Source organism: Bos indicus x Bos taurus, chromosome 23, assembly GCF_003369695.1.
Source record: "Bos indicus x Bos taurus breed Angus x Brahman F1 hybrid chromosome 23, Bos_hybrid_MaternalHap_v2.0, whole genome shotgun sequence".
Taxonomy (NCBI): Eukaryota; Metazoa; Chordata; class Mammalia; order Artiodactyla; family Bovidae; genus Bos; species Bos indicus x Bos taurus.
The window spans coordinates 31396366-31420884 of NC_040098.1; the positions used below are offsets into that span (position 1 = coordinate 31396366).

Consider the following 24519-nt stretch of genomic DNA (forward strand, 5'->3'; position numbering starts at 1 on the left):
TTGAGTTAATAATGGAGAGAAATGTAGATTCTTTGCAGAGGGAGATGGAGGATAGAGGGAAGTGTTTTTGGCCGAAGGACTAGAGTGAGGCAAGACCCCAATTTAAGACATGTTCAAGAGGCAAAGGGTTTCCAGTTTGTCTGGGTCACAGAGTTCCTGCAGGGAAGTGCAGGAGTGGGAGATTGTAGGTGGGGGCCAGATTGAGGGCCTTGAACACTTTTCTAATGCGTTGAGTCTTTGTTTGATAGGCAGTGTAGAATCATCAAAGGTATAGTAGGAGCTTTTCAGTATATAGTCAGAGAATGCATACATGCATGCAAGTCACTTGAGTTGTGTCCGACTCTTTGCAATCCCATGAACCATAGTCCATCAGGCTCCTCTGTTCGTGGGATTTTCCGGGCAAGAATACTGGTGTGGGTTGCCATTCTCTGATTCTCCTTTTCCAAGAATAAAAAAATACTGAGATTTAAAAAGAAATTTTGGAGTTTAGCTCATTTCATACCTACTTGAGAAAAGTGAAACCCAAGTGGTTAGTTATGGTGATCTGTTTTTTAGCCATATTAAAAAAGTTTTTTTAAAAAACTATGAACAAAGATCACTGTGAATTATATGTAGTTTCATGAACACTTAGACTTGGAGCCCTGAGACACATTTTCAGTTCAGTTCAGTTCAGTCACTCAGTCATGTCCGACTCTTTGCGACCCCATGAATCGCAGCACGCCAGGCCACCCTGTCCATCACCAACTCCCAGAGTTCACTCAGACTCACGTCCATCGAGTCAGTGATGCCATCCAGCCATCTCATCCTCTGTCGTCCCCTTCTCCTCCTGACACATTTTAGGCATCAGCAAAAAACAGATGAAAAGAGGAAAAGGATGGCCAAAATGTGAGAATACAAAAACGAATCAGAGGGCAACAATGGTGTCCAAAGAGAAAAAATAAAAAATAAAAAGATAGATACAGAGACATCTTTACCAAGTGATGTTCTTCATCTTCACAGTAGGTATTAGAAGTCCCTCCATCTCAGTTGTTTCAAGTGTCTTAGGTACTGGTGTCTCAAGCAGTGGTAATCTCTGCCTTTGGTTCTCATTTATTTTAATACTATCCATAAAAAGGAGAACTGGGAGAAGAACACAGTCTGTAAATTACCCTGTGATGTTTTTAGGTTTCTGGACCCACATTCAGATTTCCATGCTAGCAACCTTAGCTCTATGATGAAGTCACTGTTTCTTGGTGTCTACCTGTGTTAGAATCACCTGGGCTGTTTGAAGTGCAGTTGCCCGGCCCCACCCCAGACGGACAAAATCAGTGGTTAGGTTACTCAGAGGGACTCAGTTATTCAAAGAATTAAAACAGTGGAGGGCAAGCCATCCTCTGCCCCTTTTGTTGCTGCTCTTCCCATAGGTGGGTGTTGATTATTGCTTCTGACCCTGGGAACCGAGTGAAGGTAATTGTCAGTTGGTATCTTAAGAGACTCTTCTGGAGAGTGATCCTAAGGGCTGAAAGCTCAGAGGACCTGGTGCTAAGGGAACCTAGGGCTGCGCAGCATCCGGTGAGAGTGGCCAGGTGTCCTCATTGGGGTAGAAAGAAACAAGCCCAGATTGAGTGGCTCCTGGACACCAGAGGTTACAAAAGAACCCTCGTCGACTTGCCTGCCTTATCGATTAGGAGGAAACCTCTGAGCATGCACCTTGATAGCTCAGTTGGTAAAGAATCGGCCCGCAATGTGGGAGACGTGGATTCAATCCCTGGGTTGGGAAGATCCCTTGTAGAAGGGAAGGGCTACCCTCTCCAGTACTCTGGTCTGGAGAATTCCATGGACAGTCCATGGGGTCACAAACAGTCGGACACAACTGAGCGGCTTTCACTTTCACTTTCTGAGCTCGCAAAGTTGGGTCAGTTGCCAGTTCAGTTCAGTTCAGTCGCTCAGTCTTGTCTGACTCTTTGCGACCCCATGAATCACAGCACGCCAGGCCTCCCTGTCCATCACCAACTCCCGGAGTTCACTCAAACTCATGTCCATCAAGTCGGTGATGCCATCCAGCCATCTCAACCTCTGTTGTCCCCTTCTCCTCCTGCCCCCAATCCCTCCCAGCATCAGGGTCTTTTCCAATGAGTCAACTCTTCGCATGAGGTGGCCAAAGTATTGGAGTTTCAGCTTCAGCATCAGTCCTTCCAATGAACACCCAGGACTGATCTCCTTTAGGATGGACTGGTTGGATCTCCTTGCAGTCCAAGGGACTCTCAAGAATCTTCTCCAACACCACAGTTCAAAAGCATCAATTCTTCGGCGCTCAGCTTTCTTCACAGTTCAACTCTCACATCCATACATGACCACTGGAAAAACCATAGCCTTGACTACACAGACCTTTGATGGCAAAGTAATGTCTCTGCTTTTGAATATGCTATCTAGGTTGGTCATAACTTTCCTTCCAAGGACTAAGCATTTTTTAATTTCATGGCTGCAGTCACCATCTGCAGTGATTTTGGAGCCCCCAAAAATAAAGTCTGACAGTGTTTCCACTGTTTCCCCATCTATTTCCCATGAAGTGATGGGACCGGATGCCATGATCTTCGTTTTATGAATGTTGAGCTTTAAGCCAACTTTTTGACTCTCCACTTTCACTTTCATCAAGAGGCTTTTGAGTTCCTCTTCACTTTCTGCCATAAGGGTGGTGTCATCTGCATATCTGAGGTTATTGATATTTCTCCCGGCAATCTTGATTCCAGCTTGTGCTTCTTCCAGCCCAGCGTTTCTCATGATGTACTCTGCATAGAAGTTAAATAAGCAGGGTGACAATATACAGCCTTGATGTACTCCTTTTCCTATTTGGAACCAGTCTGTTGTTCCATATCCAGATCTAACTGTTGCTTCCTGATCTGCATATAGGTTTCTCAAGAGGCAGGTCAGGTGGTCTGGTATTCCCATCTCTCTCAGAATTTTCCACAGTTTATTGTGATCCACACAGTCAAAGGCTTTGGCATAGTCAATAAAGCAGAAATAGATATTTTTCTGGAACTCTCTTGCTTTTTCGATGATCCAGACATTGGCAATTTGATCTCTGGTTCCTCTGCCTTTTCTAAAACCAGCTTGAACATCGGGAAGTTCACAGTTCACATATTGCTGAAGCCTGGCTTGGAGAATTTTGAGCATTACTTTACTAGCGTGTGAGATGAGTGCGATTGTGCGGTAGTTTGAGCATTCTTTGGCATTGTCTTTCTTTGGGATTGGAATGAAAACGGACCTTTTCCAGTCCTGTGGCCACTACTGAGTTTTCCACATTTGCTGGCATATTGAGTGCAGCACTTTCACAGCATCATCTTTCAGGATTTGAAATAGCTCAACTGGAATTCCATCACCTCCACTAGCTTTGTTCGTAGTGATGCTTTCTAAGGCCCACTTGACTTCACATTCCAGGATGTCTGGCTCTAGGTGAGTGATCACACCATCGTGATTATCTTGGTCGTGAAGCTTTTTTTTTGTACAGTTCTTCTGTGTATTCTTGCCATCTCTTCTTAATATCTTCTGCTTCTGTTAGGTCCATACCATTTCTGTCCTTTATCGAGCCCATATTTGCATGAACTTTTCCGTTGGTATCTCTAATTTTCTTGAAGAGATCTCTGGTCTTTCCCATTCTGTTGTTTTCCTTTATTTCTTTGCATTGATTGCTGAGAAAGGCTTTCTTATCTCTTCTTGCTATTCTTTGGAACTCTGCATTCAGATGTTTATATCTTTCCTTTTCTCCTTTGCTTTTCACTTCTCTTCTTTTCACAGCTATTTGTAAGGCCTCCTCAGACAGCCATTTTTCTTTTTTTGCATTTCTTTTCCATGGGGATGGTCTTGATCCCTGTCTCCTGTACAGTGTCTTGAACCTCTGTCCATAGTTCATCAGGCACTTTGTCTATCAGATCTAGTCCCTTAAATCTATTTCTCACTTCCACTGTGTAATAAGGGATTTGATTTAGGTCATACCTGAATGGTCTAATGGTTTTTCCCACTTTCTTCAATTCAAGTCTGAATTTGGCAATAAGGAGTTTATGATCTGAGCCACAGTCAGCTCCCAGTCTTGTTTTTGCTGTTGTATAGAGCTTCTCCATCTTTGGCTGCAAAGAATATAATCAATCTGATTTCGGTGTTGACCATCTGGTGATGTCCATGTATAGAGTCTTCTCTTGTGTTGTTGAAAGAGGGTGTTTGCTATGACCAGTGCATTCTCTTGGCAAAACTCTATTAGTCTTTGCCCTGCTTCATTCCATATTCCAAGGGCAAATTTGCCTGTTACTCCGGGTGTTTCTTGACTTCCTACTTTTGCCTCCAGTCCCCTATAATGAAAAGGACATCTTCTTTGGGTGTTAGTTCTAAAAGGTCTTGTAGGTCTTCATAGAACCGTTCAATTTCAGCTTCTTCAGCCTTACTGGTTGGGGCATAGGCTTCGATTACCACGATATTGAATGGTTTGCCTTGGAAATGAACAGAGATCATTCTGTCGTTTCTCAGATCGCATCCAAGTACTTCATTTTGGACTCTTTTGTTGACCATGTTGGCTACTCCATTTCTTCTAAGGGATTCCTGCCCACAGTAGTAGATATAATGGTCAAGGTCAGGAGGGGTGGCCGTGAGAAGATACCCCTCATCCAAGGTAAGGAGAAGCGGCTGCGCTTCCGTGAAGAGATACCCATGTCCAAGGTAAGAGAAACCCAAGTAAGGTGGTAGGTGTTGCAAGAGGGCATCAGAAAGCAGACACACTGAAACCATACTCACAGAAAACGAGCCAATCTGATCACATGGACCACAACCTTGTCTCACTCAATGAAACTAAGTCATGCCATGTGGGGCCACCCAAGACGGATGGGTCACGGTGGAGAGGTTTGACAGAACGTGGTCCACTGGAGAAGGGAATGGCAAACCACTTTAGTATTCTTGCCTTGAGAACCCCATGAACAGTATGCAAAGGCAAAATGATAGGATACTGAAAGGGGAACTCCCCGGGTCACTAGGTGCCCAATATGCTACTAGAGATCAGTGGAGAAATAACTCCAGAAAGAATGAAGGGATGGAGCCAAAGCAAAAACAATACCCAGTTGTGGATGCGACTGATGATAGAAGCAAGGTCTGATGCTGTAAAGAGCAATATTGCATAGGAACCTGGAATGTCAGGTCCATGAATTAAGGCAAATTGGAAGTGGTCAAACAGGAGATGGCAAGAGTGAACGTCGACATTCTAGGAATCAGCGAACTAAGATGGACTGGAATGGGTGAATTTAGCTCAGTTGCCAGACCAACCACGAAAATGACAGGTCCTCTGAGTTTCCTAGAGAGGCGGCTGAGGAACCGACGGAGATGCGTTTGAGTGTTGTGACGTATTTCCAGTTCCTGGTGTGAGCTGTGGCTTAAATACCCCTTTCCTTGGTTGACTCAGGACTGTAACTGGAGTAGGTGGAAACCTGGTTCATCCCGAGGCTGGATGCTCCATTTTTGGTTTAGTCGCCAAGTCACGTCCAACTCTTTTTGAGACCCCACAGACTGGAGCCTGCCGGACTCCCCTGTCTGTGGGATTTCCCAGGCAAGAATACTGGAGTGGGTTGCCATTTACTTCTGCAGAGATCTTGGGGCTGGATTGGGGGTGTTGTCCTCTTTTCCTAGGCCTGGCTTGGGTTCCTCTTGCTTGCCTTACATAGATCCCTCAGGACCGGACTCTTCCATGTTGGAGCTTCTGTAAGTTTCGGCGATGCAGAGAGCTAAACACAAACAGGGTACAGGGCTGGGTCTGTGTGCACCATCTGGTTTTCGAAGGAGACGCATTTACTAGCGGGGAAACTCCTCCAGTGTCCATCGGTTGATGGACCTTAAGGCTAAAAGATGGTTTCTTATACTTTTCGTGAACTTAACTGAGCAGTTTCTCAGTTTTCATGAAAAGCTCTTATAGTAATGGTCATGATTACATATTTGTAGAGGTTTAGTTCTTAAAAAAATAAAAACTATAACGCGATCCTCACAGTTTTGCAAAGCAAAGGGAAGTGCTCGTTCATTTCTGTGGCTAAGAAAACAGATTCAAAAGTGTGGCAGGGGAAGTAGAGGAGGGTGGCAGCTCATTACTGTCAGGTAAATGTAGAAGTCCAAGTTTCTACTTGATTGCCATTTAGGTTCTCCTTACTGTTGGGTAGGGGTAGAAATTCTGAGTTTCATGTGGTCACCACAGACACTGTGTGAGCGCTGATTAGTTATTGCTGAGTGATGGTGGAAGTCCGGACCTCACTGGCCCCTTTCTGACGTTGCCTTAGTGTCACCGTTCCCTACTTACCCTGCCACAGTAGTTTCAGGGAAAACCAGCTAAAACCTAAGGTTTAATTAAGATCCAGTCTCATAACACAGTACAAAATAGCAATAAAAAATCCGAAATACCAAGAACCAGGAAGATCGCAAATGGAATGAAAAGAGATGCCAACACCAAGCGAATAGAGGTTTTAGAATTAACAGAGGTTTTAGAATTAACAGAAATTTATAGCAATCATGATTTAAAAAAAAAAAGCTTCGATGAGGGACTTTCCTGGTGGTCCAGTGGCTAAGACTTCTCTCCTGATGCAGAGGGCTCCAGTTCAATATCTGGTAGGGGAATTAGATCTCACATAGTGCAACTTAGGGGCTTCCCTGGTGGCTCAGAGGTTAAAGCATCCACCTGCAGTGCGGGAGACCTGGGTTCGATCTTAGGGGCTTCTCTGGTGGCTCAGAGGTTAAAGCATCCACCTGCAGTGCGGGAGACCTGGGTTCGATCCCTGGGTCGGGAAGATTCCCTGGAGAAGGAAATGGCAACCCACTCCAGTATTCTTGCCTGGAGAATCCTATGGACGGAGGAGCCTGGTGGACTATAGTCCATGGGGTTGCAAAGAGTTGGACACGACTGAGCGACTTCACGTCACTTCTGTTGCAACTAAAGATCCTGCATGCTGCAAGAAAATCAGAGATCCGGTGTACTGCAACTAAGACCTGGTGCAGCCAGATAAACGTTTTTTTAAAAAAGCTTCAATGGGAAATTGTGAACACATATAAAAGAAGTGAAAATATAGAAAGAAACCCTCAGCAAGGAAATAGAAAGTCCTAGCAAGTAAATAGAAAATGTAAAAAAAAATCAAGTGGAAATTTGAGAACTGAAAAATACAGTTATAATATTAAAAGCTCTGTGGGTGGCCTTAACAACAGGATGGAGGCTAGAGAAAATCTGAACTAGAAGACTAAACAACAGGAATAACCCAATTCTAACAACAGAGAAAATAAGCTGGAGATGGGGAAAAGGAGAAACAGAGGGTAGTAGGCTGAAAAAATAGTCACCCAAAGATACGTTCACTTCCTAATCACCAGAACCTAAAAATATTATGTGGCAGAACAGTGAATATTATTTTATATGGCAAAATAAGTGATTAAGGATCTTGAGAAAAGGAGATTATCCTGAATTATCCAGAAGGGGTCCAGAATGCCATAATAAATATTTTTATGAGAGAGAGGCAGAGGGAAATTAGACACACAGAAAAAGGTGATGTAAAGATGCAGGTAGAGATTGGAGTGGTGTGACCTCAAGCCCCAGGGACACCAAGGGATGACCAGGAGTGGAAGAGACAAGAAATGGGGTCTCTACCTCAGAGTCTCTGGACAGAGCCTTGAGTGTAGACTTCTGGCCCCTAGAATTGTCAGGATAAATTTCTGTTGTTTTAAGCCACAAGTTTGTGGTAATTTGTTATAGAAGCCAAAGGAAACTAATACAGTGATACAAGGAACTTCAGGGATTTGTGCAACCGTAGAAAGATGTAATGATCATATCAATGAAGTCCCAAAGAGGATGGGGCTTAATAACTACCTAAAATAGTGGCTGAAAAGTTACCAATTTTGGCAAGAGAAGTAAACCTGCAGATTCAAGAAGGTGATCAAAATGGAAACAGGACAAACCCAAGGAAATCCTTTCAAAACAGCATCACAATTAAACTACCCAAACCCTAAGACAGCGAAAAGATTTTGAAAGCAGCCAGAGAAAAATGACATCTGTAGGAGGAAATTCAAATGACAGTGGATTTCTTACGAGTAATGAGGCCAGAAGAGACTGACATGGTATTTTTAAAGAGCTGAAAGAAAGAAACTATCAAGCCAGAATCCTGTACTTGGTGAAGATATCCTTCAGGAGTGAACAGAAAAATCAAGACGTCCTCAGATGAGTAAGATGTAGAATTTGTCACCAGGAAACCTACATTTAAAAAAAATGGCAAAAGGACAATCTCTAAATAGAGAATAATCAGGAAAGAATATGGGTAAATACAGCAAGCTTTCCTACTTCTCCTGATTTTTCTAAATTATGTTTAACTGTTGAAGCAAAAATTGTAATTTTGTCTGCTGTGGTGCTAAATATATTTAGAGGAAATATCTAATTAAGAGAATTATAAGTGGGAAGGGCAAGAGATGTAAAGGAAAGTAAGGTTTCTATACTTCACTCAAATTGGTAAAAAGATGCTACCAATAGAACGTGATAAGTGTGTATATATAACTGGAAACCTAGAGCAACTACTTAAAAAAAAGTGTACAAAAAGATTTACCAAAGATGGTAAAAGTGGAAGCAGTGACAGATTTTATTTTCCTGGGCTCCAAAATCACTACAGATGATTACTGCAGCCACAAAATTAAAAGATACTTGCCCCTTGGAAGAAACACTGACAAATCTATGCAGCATATTAAGAAGTAGAGACCTCACTTTGCCGACAAAGTTCTGTATGGTTAAAGCTTTGGTTTTTCCACTAGTCATGCACGGATGTGAGAGTTGGACCATAAAGAAGGCTGAGTGCTGAAGAACTGATGCTTTTTAACTGTGGTGTTGGAGAAGACTCTTGAGAGTCCCTCGGACTGCAAGGAGATCAAACCAGTCAATTCTAAATGAAATTCACCCTTAGTATTCCTTGGAAGGACTGGTGCTGAAGCTCCAATACTTTTGCTACCTGATATGAAGAGATGACTCACTGGAAAAGACCCTGATGCTGGGAAAGATTGAGGGCAGGAGGAGAAGGGAGCACAGAGAATGAGATGGTTAGATAGCATCACAGACTCAATGGCCATGAGTTTGAGCAAACTCTGGGAGATGGTGGAGGACAGAGGAGCCTATTCGTGATGTCACAGAGTTGGACACTAGTTAGCAACTGAACAACAACAAAATATCAAAAATAGATAAATCAAAATGCAGTTAAAAAAGGAAAAATGACTTCTTCTTGAAGTAACCTACAGGAAGCCAAGAAAAAGAAAATAGAGAAATATGGGAATTCCCTGACAGTTCAGTGGTTAGGACTCCGTGCTTTCACTGCAGAGTGCCTGCAGTGATCAAATCAGGTTTGATTTGGGAGACTAAGATCCTACAAGCTGCACAATTCTGTCAAAAAAGAAAACAAATGAAAAAATAAATATGAAATGGCAAAATTATAGAAGCAGAGAACAGAGTCCTGGTCGCCAGTCATTAATGAGAAGATGAGAATTAGGTGTGTTCGTAAAAGGGATTAATGTAGTGATGGAAATGTTCTGTATCTTGACTGTAACAATGCTCTGGTTGTGACTGTACTATAGTTCTGCAAGATATTGCTATTAGTAGAAACTTGGTAAAGAGTAAATGAGATCTCTGCATTCTTTCTTAAAACATATGAATCTACAATTATATTAAAATAAAATTTAACTTTAAAAAGCAAAATATAAGCATAGTGTTTTGTGAGTAGAGAAAGTAATATTGAATTCAAGTTTCAGTGTGCAGAAATCAAGCTTTATTGGAAGAAAAAAGTTAATTCTCAACTAAGAAAACCTATCTTGAGGTCAGTTGGATAGAATTAGATGAATTCTATCTGCAACCTGAATCCCTCTTGCCAGGTAACATAATAAATTCACAGGCTCTGGAGATTAGGTGAGCAGTAGACTTCTTGGTGAGGGTGGAGCAGGTGGTGTCATTATTCTACCTACCGCCAGTAGTCTGCTGTCAGCACCCAACGGTCACTCTATAGCAGTACCTCAAAATACTTCTCGTTCTTTTTATAGCTGCCTCGGTAGTTATGCCACAGTTTATTCAGTCAGTCACTTATTGATGGACATTAGGTTTGTTTCCAGTCTTTTAGCTTGACTATCTAAATAAATAACCTTGTGCATATGTATTTTGTAGATTTGTCAATATATCTTTCGGATGGATTTCTATTGCAGGGACAAAGAATAAACTTATGTAAGCAATTTTGCTACATTTTATTATTTTTCCAAATAGGGGCTGTACTATTTTGTGTTCCAATTAAGAGTGCATAAGAGCTCCTCTTTCCTCATGAATAGAGTATATTGTCAAACTTCTGAATTTTTTCCAGTCTGATAAAATGACTAATGGTACTTGAGTGTAGATTTTAGTTTGTATGTTTATATTTAGAGTGAAGTTGAGCATCTTTACAGACATTTGAGCACTGCTACAATTTCTTATTCTGTCAGCTCTTCATTTCCTTTGTCCATTTTCTCCATTGGGTTATTGGTTCTTTTCTTTTTTTCTCTCTTTTATTTTTAAAAAATATTTCATTTATTTGACTGGGCCAGGTCTTAGTTGAGGGACGTGAGGTCTTTGATCTTTACTTCAGCACGTGAACTCTTAGTTGTGGCATGTGGGGATCTAGTTCAATAACCAGGGATCAAACCCAGGCCCCCTGCATTGGGAGCTCGGTGTCTTAGCCACGGGACCACCAGGGAAGTCCTCAGTTATTTTCTTTTTAGGAAATACTTTAGGAACCCTTTATATATTTGGGATATTAGTCCTTTGTGATATGTTGCAAACATTTTTCCAGTGTATTAGTTTTCTTCTGACTTTTCTTTGTGGTATTTTTTGATAACCAATCCATTTTATTTTTAGGCAGATTTACTTATTATTATTATTTTTTTATTGCTTTTGGAAATTGAGGCAAGGTTTCCTGTTCCCAGATGTTTGAATTATTACTCATGTTCTTCTAATACATTTATAGGTATATTTTTTACATTTGTTTTTTTGATCCATTTGGAATTTATCCTGATTGTGATATGTGATGGGCGATATTAATGCAATTTTACTTTTGACCAAATGGCTATCAGTTGTCCTAATACAACTTATCTACAAGCCCTTCATTTCCCCCATTGATTCATGATGCCACCATCATTTACTAAATATCCATATGTACCTCGGTCTAGTGCGTGGTGCGTGCATACTTACTCATGTCCAACTCTTTGTGACCCAATGGACTGTAACCAGCCAGACTCCTCTGTCCATGAGATTCTCCAGGCAAGAATCCTGGGGTGTGGTCCGTTTCTGTCTGTTCTTACACAGTATCACACTCAATTGTAGGGACTTTATAACGTGTGGTGATATCTGATTAGTATGTCCCTCACTATTGTTCTTCAGAGGGTATCATGGCTATTCCTATTTTCCCATTTGAACTTTATAATCAATTTGTCTAACTCTAGAACAGTATTTGTTGATACTTTTATTTTAGAAGATTGACTTCTTTGTTGAGTCTTTTGAACTGTCTTTTTAGCATGTGGCTTTCTATTTGTCTAACTATACATTTGGCCTTTCAGGAGGTTTTCCCCATACAGGTTTTGCAATTTTTTCCCTACACTTAGTCCCACTTATTTTCTTTCTTTCTCTTGTTGTTGTTGCTGCTGCTGTTGTTACTATAAATTAGTATTCTCTTACATTATATCTTGTAACTTTATCACTGGTTATTTGCACATTGGAAAGTACTGCTTTCAGTGTGTTAATTTTATATTTTTGCTGCTGCTGCTAAGTCGCTTCAGTCGTGTCCGACTCTGTGCGACCCCATAGACGGCAGCCCACCAGGATGCCCCGTCCCTGGGATTCTCCAGGCAAGAACACTGGAGTGGGTTGCCATTTCCTTCTCCAGTGCATGAAAGTGAAAAGTGAAAGTGAAGTCGCTCAGTGGAGTCGGACTCTTTTTACTAAATTATCTTTTAGTTTTCCCATTGAACTCAATGGGTTTTCAGATGTATACCCATTATCATTAGCACATAAAAGGGAACTGTAGAAGGTGAAAACGTAAGCAGAAACCGCCAGGTTGACCCTTGAGAAGTGTGTAGAAGAGGTCCCCTCCTGAGTCTGGAAGACCTCAGGAGAAATCCCTTTGAGACATCTTTAATATCAAGGGTGCTGAAACCCAAATAAACGTGAGTGAAAAAGCATAGGATTTACCTAGCTCAGATAGGCTCGCCATGCCTCGACCACCCATCAGTTGGGAGGAATGGGGATACTAGCAAGCGGAAGACTAGCAGAAGGCGAAAACTATCGTCAAACTGCGGGCCTGTGAATCCTCCGTAGTCACCTCTCGAGAGTGCACGGGAGAACTACCGAGTAGCAAGCTCACTCTTCCTAGAGTGGCGGCGGAAGTGACCAGATGCTCCGTACTCCTTGGCCGCTTCCGGCCTTTGTGGGTCGCTCTTGGTGGGTTCCGGTTCGGAAATCGTTAGAGACTTCACCCCCTTGAATCCGGGAGGGAAACTTCTGCTGGCCTCCTGGGGCTGCGGTTGAGCGAGCTTTTGCTGCGAACGCGGCGGGTGGGCTGCTGGCCGTCTTCCGGCCAGGCTGGAGCGGGGCATCCTCTGGTGCTGACTTGCCCAGGTGGGTCCGCGAGAAGCTACTTGAGGCAGAAGCTAGCCCCCAGCCCTCTGAGAAGGGGGGTCACAGCCCGGGATGAGGGGGAGACCCGGCTGTGCGCCTCATACCTCCTGGGCTTGCCTCGCGCTGTGTACCCTTCTTGATTCTGCGCCATCTGACATTTCCGAACACTCGTCGGTCACAGGCGCTGACCCACGTCCTAGGGCCTCTTTTTCAAGCATCCCTTTATATTTAGAATTACAGGTACTAGGGTAGAAGAGGGCCTGAAAAAACAACGTCTCCAGCTTTTTTGCTTGATAAAGAATCAGGAGCAGAGAGATTAAGTCCCTGCGGAAATAAATTCATGTAACTGCAGCTTTTATGACAGTGATTTCCCATTATGCATCATCTGAGTTTTTAAAGAATTTAAAAAGAAAGTACTCAATGATGTCTCAGCTTTTTGTTATAATTTGTTTGCTGTAAATGTTTGTTTATTCCATTTAATTCTCCTTTTTTCTATTACTAAGTGGAAATATTTCCTTCTTAGTCTTACTTTTCTTGTCCTGAAAATCCTGAAACAACTTAGCACCTTCTACTTCTTCTTTTTCTTTAAATTAGTCTATTGAGTCTTTTTTATCAGAGCATTTCTCTGAGTATAGTAGATTACCCTGGAGGCAGCTTTCGAGGTGCATATTTAAATTCTTAGAATTTGCAATTTTTGTTTATGGTGTAGTTTGGGTTAATGATGATAGCTTCTCCCTCAGTTCCAGCCAGAAAAAAACGACACAGGAGATCTTGCTTGAAGCATTGATAAGCTTTTGTATAGCAATGATGGCATATACTTGGTCTATCCAGGCCATGAAGGACCGGGAAGAACTTTTGGAAGTAAAGATAGAGGAAGAGGAGCTGGAGGAGGAGCATAAATATGCCACTACGCAGGATCAGAACCTTCAAAAGAACAACACCCACAGCAGGGAGGTCTTCCGACGGTACTTCAGGCAGTTCTGCTACCAGGAAACATCTGGGCCCCGTGAGGCTTTGAGCCGACTCCGGGAACTTTGCCATCAGTGGCTGAAGCCAGAGACCCACACCAAAGAGCAGATTCTGGAACTACTGGTGCTGGAGCAGTTCCTGACCATCTTGCCTGAGGAGCTCCAAGCCTGGGTCCAGGAACAGCATCCAGAGAGTGGGGAAGAGGTGGTGACTGTGCTGGAGGATTTAGAGAGAGAGTTGGATGAGCCAGGATATCAGGTGAGAACATAGATGTGGTGTCTGAGAAGTGAATTATGGATTTCTAGGCCAGAATGAAGTCTAATACTATTTCACAAAATGTATCCTTGACAAAATTGGTGCATCAGAAAGGGGCCTGAGTGTCACAGACGTTGGTTAATGTAATCCTAACTTATTTATATCTTTTTTGTGGAAGGATTGTGTATTTCTTTATTAAGCTGCAAAATTCTGTTTGGTGAAATGCTGTCCAGAAACAGACTTGTAGTACAGAGAAAATGTTAGGTGATTAAAGGGTGGGCAGCAGCCTCTTGAAAGGGACATCGTTTCTGTACAACACAAGTAATTAAGAAATAAGGTTTTGCAGATATATCCTCTGCCTTGTCTCCATTAAAGGATTAAAAGATTGAGAAATCAAAGTCACCATCTCAGGAATGAGATGTAGGAGCAGAGTGGAAAGTTAGGGGGGATGGGCATGGAAGGGACCCATGTTTCTTTGAGTGGTTAAAAGCCCAGTTGAGTTGAAAAGGTGAGATGTCAGTAGAAGAGTTGAAAACAGAGACTGGAGGACCTTGAATATCAACCTCTGGAGTTTAGATTTCATTCTGTAGGACAGAAGCTCCTAATCTGTTCTCTTTGAGTCTAAGTGAGTTTTACTAAAACCAAGATAGAAAAAAAAAAAAAAAAAAGAGGCAAATTATGTTGAACCATTTTGTTTTGTTTTAACATTGATAAAGACAGTGCTTTTCAACCAGTACCTCAAAGGGCATTTGGCAATGTCGTGGGACATTTTTCAGTACCTCAAAGAGCATTTGGCAGTGTCTTGGGGCATTTTTGATTGTCCTAACATTGAGAGGTATCACTGGCATCTAGTGGCTGAAGGATACTGCTAGATAATCACAGTGCTAATGAAACAGAAGTATAATCTAGCATCGAAGTACAAAGCCTGAAGAGGGAAGGACCATGTGGCAAAAAGGTCTAAGTTGAAAATAGGATCATGAAAGTGTGACTGCAAAGGAAGAGGCATATCTTAGGTAAGAATTCAGTCAGTTCAGTTCAGTCACTCAGTCGTGTCTGACTCTTTGCGACCCCATGAATCTCAGCATGCCAGGCCTCCCTGTCCATCACCAACTCCCAGAGTTCACTCAGACTCACATCCATCGAGTCAGTGATGCCATCCAGCCATCTCATCCTCTGTCGTCCCCTTCTCCTCCTGCCCCCAATCCCTCCCAGCATCAGAGTCTTTTCCAATGAGTCAACTCTTCGCATGAGGTGGCCAAAGTACTGGAGTTTCAGCTTTAGCATCATTCCTTCCAATGAAATCCCAGGGCTGATCTCCTTCAGAATGGACTGGTTGGATCTCCTTGCAGTCCAAGGGACTCTCAAGAGTCTTCTCCAACACCACAGTTCAAAAGCATCAATTCTTCGGCGCTCAGCCTTCTTCACAGTCCAACTCTCACATCCATACATGACCACAGGAAAAACCATAGCCTTGACTAGACGGACCTTTGTTGGCAAAGTAATGTCTCTGCTTTTGAATATGCTATCTAGGTTGGTCATAACTTTTCTTCCAAGGAGTGTCTTTTAATTTCATGGCTGCAGTCACCATCCGCAGTGATTTTGGAGCCCAAAAAAACAAAGTCTGACACTGTTTCCACTGTTTCCCCATGTATTTCCCATGAAGTGATGGGACCGGATGCCATGATCTTTGTTTTCTCAATGTTGAGCTTTAAGCCAACTTTTTCACTCTCCACTTTCACTTTCATCAAGAGGCTTTTGAGTTCCTCTTCACTTTCTGCCATAAGGGTGGTGTCATCTGCATATCTGAGGTTATTGATATTTCTCCTGGAAATCTTGATTCTAGCTTGTGCTTCTTCCAGTCCAGCGTTTCTCATGATGTACTCTGAATGGAAGTTAAATAAGCAGGGTGATAATATACAGCTTGACGTACTCCTTTTCCTATTTGGAACCAGTCTGTTGTTCCATGTCCAGTTCTAACTGTTGCTTCCTGACCTGCATACAGGTTTCTCAAGAGGCAGATCAGGTGGTCTGGTATTCCCATCTCTCTCAGAATTTTCCACAGTTTATTGTGATCCACACAGTCAAAGGCTTTGGCATAGTTAATAAAGCAGAAATAGATGTTTTTCTGGAACTCTCTTGCTTTTTCCATGATCCAGAGGATGTTGGCAATTTGATCTCTGGTTCCTCTGCCTTTTCTAAAACCAGCTTGAACATCAGGAAGTTCACAGTTCACATATTGATGAAGCCTTGCTTGGAGAATTTTGAGCATTACTTTACTAGCGTGTGAGATGAGTGCAATTGTGCAGTAGTTTAAGCATTCTTTGGCATTGCCTTTCTTTGGGATTGGAATGAAAACGGACCTTTTCCAGTCCTGTGGCCACTGCTGAGTTTTCCAAATTTGCTGGCATATTGGGTGCAGCACTTTCAAAGCATCATCTTTCAGGATTTGAAATAGCTCTACTGGAATTCCATCACCTCCACTAGCTTTGTTCGTAATGATGCTTTCTAAGGCCCACTTGACTTCGCATTCCAGGATGTCTGGCTCTAGATGAATGATCACACCATCGTGATTATCTTGGTCATGAAGATCTTTTTTGTACAGTTCTTCTGTGTATTCTTGCCACCTCTTCTTAATATCTTCTGCTTCTGTTAGGTCCATACCATTTCTGTCCTTCATCGAGCCCATCTTTGCATGAAATTAATTGAAAATTATACAGATGGAGGTATAAAGAAGGAAGAAAGAATGGAGAACTCTACTCAGCAGTCTATTCTAGGCTAAGCACTTGGGATTTTCAAGCTTGAAAGACTAGTATAACGGAAACACTCCTGAGTTCAAGATCGTAGGGGAAAGTGAATTGGTACTCTTGCCTGGAAAATCCCATGGATGGAGGAGCCTGGTAGGCTCCAGTCCATGGGGTTGCTAAGAGTCGGGCACGACTGAGTGACTTCACTTTCACTTTTCACTTTCATGCATTGGAGAAGGAAATGGCAACTCACTCCGTTGTTCTTGCCTGGAGAATCTCAGGGACAGGGGAGCCTGGTGGGCTGCCGTCTATGGGTCGCACAGAGTTGGACACGGCTGAAGCGACTTAGCAGCAGTAGCAGCATCATTCAGCAGATATTTATTGGCCATCTGTTGTTTACTAGGCACTGGGAATGCACCAGTGAAAAAAGTGTAGAGGGTTGCTGCTCTTTTTTCTTGGCCACACCATGTGGCATGCAGGTCTTAGTTCCCTCACCAGGGGTTAAACCTGTGCCCCCTGCATTGAGAGCAGAGTCTTAGCCATTGGACCACCAGGGAAGCCCCAGTCTGACGTTTAATTCCAATTTAAAGTTTTTAATTTTAACATAATCACTCTAGCTTCTATGTTGCGAAAGTTCTACACTGGGCCTGGGGGTGGGGAAGGAGAACATAGGGAACAAAGTTAGAAGCAGGGAAACCAGTTGAGGAGGCTATAGCTATAAGCAGTAATCCAGGCAAGAGATGCTGGTGCCTGACTAGAATAATAGCATTGGAAGTGGCAAAATGTAATTGGATTCTGATACATTTTGAGGATAGAGCTTGAGAGGATTTGTGTTTATATAGGTTGCAGGATATGAGAGAAAGTGAGTTAAAGATTATTCCAAGGTTTTTGGTTCGTACATCAGGTAAAATGAATTCGTCATTCACTGAGATAGTAAAGATTGAGAGAGACATAGGTTTGGAGTAAAGGGACGGGAATCAAAAGCTAGGTTTTAGATGTGTTAATTTTGAGATTCTCATTAAATCCAAGTAGAAAGTTTGAGCAAGCAACTAGATATAAAGAGTTGGGATTCAGTGGGGGTGGGCAGTGGAAATCTGTTCTAGAAATACAAAATTGGGACTTGCCGGAATATGAATGGTATTTAAAGCCATGAGACAAAAAGAGCATCAGGGGAGTAACCAGATTGGAAACTGGAGAGTGGCCAGGGAGGTAGGAAGAGAACCAAAAGAAAGAATGGGATTCTTAGGCGTAGGTGGAAGTAACTTGGTTTTAGTCATGAAGAATTTGTATTGCCAACCAGTCCTTTCCTTTGAGGCTTGCTGTGGGTAGCTAGTGGTTTATGAGGCCTAGTCAAAGATCCAAGGACAGAAGGCACAGTTCACTGTACTGGGCTTTTTTTGCTCTCTTCTCCCCCCAATTTGAGGGCTTCTCAGGTGGTGCTGGTGGTAAAGAATCTGCCTGCAGTACAAGAGATTCAGGAGACGTGTGTTCAGTCCCTGGTTTGGGAGGATCTCCTAGGGGAGGAAATGGCAACCAGCTCCAGTATTCTTGTCTGGAAGATACCATGGACACGGGAGCCTGCTGGACTATATTCCATGGTGCCGCAAAGAGTTGAACAGGACTGAATGACTGAGCACACACACCCCAAAATTTGAAGTATCAAAACATCTTTTTCTGTACATTTGAGATAGTATTCTGCTGATTTTGGCTCTTATTCTGAGGGAAAGATTACAAAATGAAACTGTCAGAGAAATAGTGTCAGTGTATGGTAATTTTTTATTTACAAACTTTAGCCATTGAAGGGTATGTGTGTGTGTGTGTGTTAGTTGCTCGGTCATGTCTGACACATTGTGACCCCATGGACTATAGCCAGGCTCCTCTGTCCATGAGATTTTCCAGGCAAGAATATTGGAATGGGTTGCCATTCCCTTCTCCATAGAATCTTCCTGATTTAGGGATTGAACCCAGGTCTCCTGCATTGCAGGTAGATTCTTTACAGTCTGAGCCACTAGGCAAGCTATTGAAGAGGGATGGGGAAGTAATTTGAGGGCCTATCACATGCCTATGTGAGGTGCTTTACATGCATGTTATATAATCTCAGATGTCATATAATCTCAGAATGATTCCTAGCCTAAGGTGACAGAGCTATCGATACTAAACTAAGAAACAGAGTAAGTAATTAGATTCTGATTCCTGTTTTTATACTACCATGCTGGGGAAACCTTTTTTTCTTTTTTTTAAGTGCAAGAGGCAATGGGCCCAATGGAGGAAAGGAAGCTACAGAGTGGTTGAAATTGCTGAGTAAATGAGTTAATTGAAGGAGCAAGGGTCAAAGGGAAGCAGAAAGGGATGACATTGAAGGCAAAAGTAGAGATACAAGCCTTGAAAAAGAAAAGACTTCTTCCTCTAAGATAGAAGGAAAGGAGAAGAGTAAGAGAGTGGAGATAGGTAAAGTGAAGGAGAGAGGATTTTTTTGAGATGGTCGTGATCTTGGAGAAAGAAAGAAGGGGGATGGGGACCTCAGAAGAGCATTGTCTATTAGGAATATGAGAGATTTCTCTTTTTCCTTTCCTCTTTCCTTCTTATACCCTCTTTCTTTTCTTTCTCTTTCTCCTTTGTTCCCTTCTTTCTTTGTCATTTCTTTCATTATTTCCCTTTACTTTTACCCCTTCCTTTCCTTCTTTCTCACTTCTGTCTTATTTCCCCATAAATTCCTTTCCACTTCTTTCTGCCTCTGCCTCTTTTTACCTTCTTTTCCCTCTCTTTGTCACTTCTCTGTTTCTTTGAGCATAGACAAAAATGTAAAAGTGGTACATTTAATATACTTTAACTGTCAAGATAGGGGAAGTTACTTCCAACTGGGGAAAGGAAGGTTTCCCAGAAGAGGTGACATTTGTATTGGCCTTGAGTAGGATTATGGCAGGCTGTTATGTGGAAAGAAGTTTATTTCAAGTTTCAGAGAGCTGGGTGCCAGTGCCCTGGATAGTATATTCTTGTTTAATGTTACCAGAGCAAGGTTCTAAGCTATATCTCATTTACCTCAGGTCTCAGTCCGCAGTGAGGAACAAGAATTACAGGAGATCGTACCTCTAAGAACAGAACAAGAACCCAGAATATGCCTTCAGTCTGTGCAAGCCCAGCCAAAGTGTGAATCTGCAGAACTTGAAGCCCAACAGAAGCAAGGTAAAGAAGGAAGACCCATCTTGGGAGGAAGGGGAAGATGGGGGCCAACGTAGGACCCTGGGACTCTTTTGTACTTTGTGCTGTTTGTGAGCATGGAAGTCAGGAAGGTCTCTCAAGAACTCTGATGGCTCATGCATAGACCAGAGGCAGCCTGGTTTATCACTCTGAAACTTTTTTTCTCTTTATGTTACTATTTTCTGAATCCTGGCTGTATTTTATTTGAAAACACTTAGTTTAGTCCTTCTGATAGTTATTTTCCTCTATACTGACTTCCTTCCTATGTATAGCCTTTATCCTACCAGACAATACCACTGTCTTGCAATTTATTCTGTGTCCTTCAGTAAATAAACCTTTGCCCCATGATCTCTTCAGCTAACTTTCAGATGGTTCAGGGAAAAATACATATATGTGTATATATGTATTATATATATACATATATGTATATACATATATAATATATATATACACACATACATATATTACTCTTGTAAAGAGAAAGAGTAATAAAGCAGATGTGGCAAAATGTTCAAAGTGGGTGAAGGGGTGAAAGAATGTACCTTCCTTATTTCCAGTTTCTCTGTTTTTTCACTTACTTTCTAAAAACAGGTGAAAATCCACATTGTTGAAAAAAGTAATAACCTTAAGTTACCCAGTGAAAAGTTTGCCTGCCACTCAATTACCCTAGCCATTTGGTCTCCTTACCTCTATTTTGAAATAGGTTGTCACTGTTACTAGTTTCTTGTGTGTCCTAGAGATTTTTAACCATATATGTATATTTCTCATATTCTAATATATTTTCCTCTCTTTATCACTAAGATTATAGAACCTTGCATTTTTTATTTCTTAACAGCTGCTAAATATTAAAATATATCACTATATCAGGCTCCCCAGGTGGCTCAGTGATAAAGAATCCACCTACCAATGCAGGAGACAAGGGTTCATTCCTTGGGACAGGAAGATCCCTTGGAGAAGGAAATGGCAACCCACTCTAGTATTCTTGTTTGAGAGATCCCACGGGCAGAGAAGCCTGGTGAGCTACAGTCCATGGGGTCACAAAAGAGTTGGACAGGACTTAGTGACTAAACAACAACAATATGGCTATATCATGCAATTAACTTAGTCTTCTCCTGCTAATAACATTTAAGTTGGCCCCACTCTTTTACTATAACAAATAGTGCTGTGATAAATAACCATATGTGTGAATATATCTGTAGCATAAATTCCTTCTAGGTGGAATTACTAGGTCAAAGGTATATATATATTTGTAATTTTGATATATATTGTCAAATTGCCCTCTAATAAAGCTTGGATCAGTTTACACTCTTACTGGCAATGTTTGATTTTCATGTTGTGAGCACAGTGTTACATCAAGCTTTTGGCAAATCCAATAGGTGAAAATTATATTCAATATTGTTTAAATCTACTTTTCCCTTATTGTGAGGGGGAGCATCTTTTCTTGTGTTTAAGAGCTGTTCTATTTCCTTTCATGGAAGCCATCAGTTTTTTTCTTTGCCCAGTTTTCTATTTGGTTACTGGTCTTTTTCTTAACAGTTTTTGGAGTGCTTGAGTTTATTAGTTCTGTATTCTAGTGCCATTTTATAGTCATGCGAGATCTCTAAGTTCTGTAATTTTTCATTTGAATAATTTTATGTTGCCTAATGAAAGTTGCCTTTTTCAACCATAAGAAACTAACGAGTATGATCCATTTTTAATTTCAGATATTGAGACTGGAAATGAGTATAGGAATTTAAAGCAAGAAGTTTCTCCAGAAATGAAACCATATGGGAATATAGCTAGCAAATTTGAAAATGAAATGTCTCAACCAGCTAGGTATGAAAAAACATATGAACCTGAAGAAAAAACAGGAGAGTCTTCTGAATATTCAAGGGAGGATAAAGAACCTACATGTGATGAAAATGGAGTAAGTTTGACTGAGAACTTAGATCTTTCTGAACACCAGAGAATTTGTCCAGGAGAAAAGCCTTATGTATGTGATGTCTGTGGAAGAGCTTTTAGTCAACACTCACGTTTTGTAGAACATCAGAGGATCCATACTGGAGACAGGCCCTACAAATGCAAAGAATGTGGAAAAACTTTCCGTGGGAGAACTGTGCTTATTCGACACAAAATAATACACACAGGAGAGAAACCCTATAAATGTAATGAGTGTGGCAAAGCCTTTGCCCAGTGGTCAGCTCTTAATCAACATCAGAGACTTCACACAGGAGAGAAACACTACCATTGTAATGAATGTGGCAAAGCCTTTAGCCAGAAAGCAGGCCTCTTTCACCATCTCAAAATCCACACAAGAGATAAACCTTATCATTGTACTCAGTGTAATAAAAGTTTTAGTCGGCGTTCAATTCTTACCCAACATCAAGGAGTTCATACTGGGGCAAAGCCGTATGAGTGCAGTGAGTGTGGAAAAGCCTTTGTTTATAACTCCTCCCTTGTTTCCCATCAGGAGATCCACCACAAAGAAAAATGCTATCAGTGTAAGGAATGTGGGAAGTCCTTCAGTCAGAGCGGCCTTACTCAGCATCAGAGAATCCACAATGGAGAGAAACCCTACAAATGTGATGTATGTGGAAAAGCCTTTATTCAGAGGACAAGTCTTATAGAACATCAACGAATTCACACTGGAGAGAGACCCTATCAATGTGATAAGTGTGGGAAGGCTTTCACTCAAAGATCAGTCCTCAAGGAACATCAGAAAGTGCACACTGGAGAGAGGCCCTATAAATGCAATGAGTGTGGGAATGCCTTCCGAGGAATCACAAGCCTCATTCAGCATCAGAGAATCCACACTGGGGAGAAACCCTACCAATGTGACGAATGCGGCAGAGCCTTCAGACAGAGGTCAGATCTTAGTAAACACCAGAGAATTCATAACAGAGGTGATCCCTATACATGTAAAGTGCATGGGGAGTCATTTACACAGAACTCAGCTCTTATTCAACATCAGACTACCCACAAAGCAGAAAAATCTGGTTCTGTGTGATAACTGCAGGGAAACTATCTCACAGAATTCAGGCTAAGGAGAAATACAAGCTATGAGATGATCAGGACAAAATGTTAGTCACTATAGCTATACGGAAACCTTGGATATTTCATAAAAAATTCACTGTGTGCTCCTTTTCTCAAAAGAGTTTACAACCTAGTTTCGAAGATAATAGGTCCACCTATTTAGTTAAGGCCACAGGACAGTAGAATTGATGCTCAAATATTATAGAATTAAGGTGGCACTTGACAAGCAGTAAGTGCTATAAATTCTGAAGGAGAGATCACTGGTGTCTGAAGTAGTCAGGAAAGATTTTAAAGATAAAGGTTTGATGGGGATATTTGGAAGGCAAAAGGGAGAAAACATTTAGAATAGAACAAATTAATCAGAGTGCCTGTGGTTTGCAAGCATCAGTGACAAAACAAGCCAACCTAAAGAAAGTTCATTCAGTTGGGCAGCTGATGGTATTGTGTTGGAAACACAACAAGGGCAGACGCTGGGAGGTCAGAATGCCAGTAATTTCACTGAATATTTTGACACTTAAAGAATTTTTCTCATTTAATTTCTAAAATGTTTCTATAAATTAAAATGATTCTCCATTGTAAAAATGAGGATATTCTTGCTTATGGAGATGATGACACAGCTACAGTATTACACAAAGGAAGAGACCAGAGGCTTAAGTGCAGGTCATTACAGTTTTTAAGTTCTGTTCATTACAGGAGTGATTCCTCAACATCAGTGAACATCAGAATCACCTTGGTGCTTGTTGAACATACCTGAGTCCCACTTGCAGATACTATGCTTCATTAGGTCTGAGATGGGGATTGAGAATCTTCATTTCTGTAGCTCCACAGTCACTTGATGTGCTATACGATTTGAGAAACATTGCATTGAATCACAGTTGCCAGTGAAGTGAGGAAGCATGAATACAGGCCACTGCAGATTTTTAGCATGAGGAAAGCCCTTCAGGGGACATGTGCCAGCAGCTCTTTACAATGAACAGGGAATTAGACCACCATCATGCCTAAAAATTAGGGTTTCACAATGGCCTTTCTAGCCCTTCAAATTTAAATGTTTCAAAACAGACCCACCTATATTCCAAGGCTCCATGGGGTCTTCTGAGTGCATGCTTTGTGTGTGTGTGTGTGTGTGTGTGTGTGTGTGTGAGGGGAGGGATGCTGGTGTTCTCTGTTTTATACTTCTCTTTTTTCCCACCTCTGTGTTATGAATTCTTTTACAATTTTTTGACTTGTATACTTTCTTGAGCATATTAAAAGAGCCAAAGATTAGTGATTCTTTCCTTCAGGCTTCAGGAAAAAAATTAACTGAAAACTGGTTGACATTTCTCCTATATTACTGAGTAAATTCTGTTTTTGATGAGAATCTATGATGATTACTGTACTAGGTAGCAGGCAAGTCACAGAAGTACATATAGCTCCTTGTCTGTTTATCTCTTTACAGAAATCATATTTAATCTCTGCTGAGATGTTCATTTATTTCTTTTCCTTTCTGCCTTGCCACAGCAAACTCCACAGTTCGTTCCTAGGACTACGTTCCCACCCCACCCCACCCAACTTCAGTCCCCTCATCTCTCACTTCTAGCTGGTCAGTGGGTTTGAAGTGGTGAGATAGTGACAGAAGAGGTAGAGGAGAAAAAAGAAGGGTAATTCACCACTCTTTAACTAGTCCCAACAACCTTTCTGCCCAGCCCTGTCTTTATCCAC

The 24519-nt window shown here is 41.7% G+C and overlaps 1 protein-coding gene across 19 annotated transcripts in view; it reads left to right on the plus strand.

Annotated features, from left to right (window-relative positions):
- The window catches only part of LOC113881606 (zinc finger and SCAN domain-containing protein 12-like), a 71014-nt gene that overhangs the window by 13053 nt on the left and 33442 nt on the right, over positions 1–24519 (plus strand). For 6 of the 19 annotated variants that reach the window (XR_003508098.1, XR_003508093.1, XR_003508096.1 and 3 more), the window contains exons 1-4: positions 12443–12643; positions 13384–13870; positions 19656–19794; positions 21513–22868. The exons of 1 other annotated variant lie outside the window; for it this stretch is intronic. Coding sequence is in view for 1 of the 18 variants with exons in the window: in XM_027524666.1 (XP_027380467.1) it covers positions 13448–13870; positions 19656–19794; positions 21513–22653 (1703 nt within the window). In the remaining 17 variants the exon portion in view is untranslated. Of the gene's footprint in view, positions 1–12442; positions 12644–13383; positions 13871–19655; positions 19795–21512; positions 22869–24519 lie in introns of those variants that run through there. 12 more of the 19 variants (XM_027524667.1, XM_027524668.1, XM_027524674.1 and 9 more) reach the window with 9 other exon arrangements.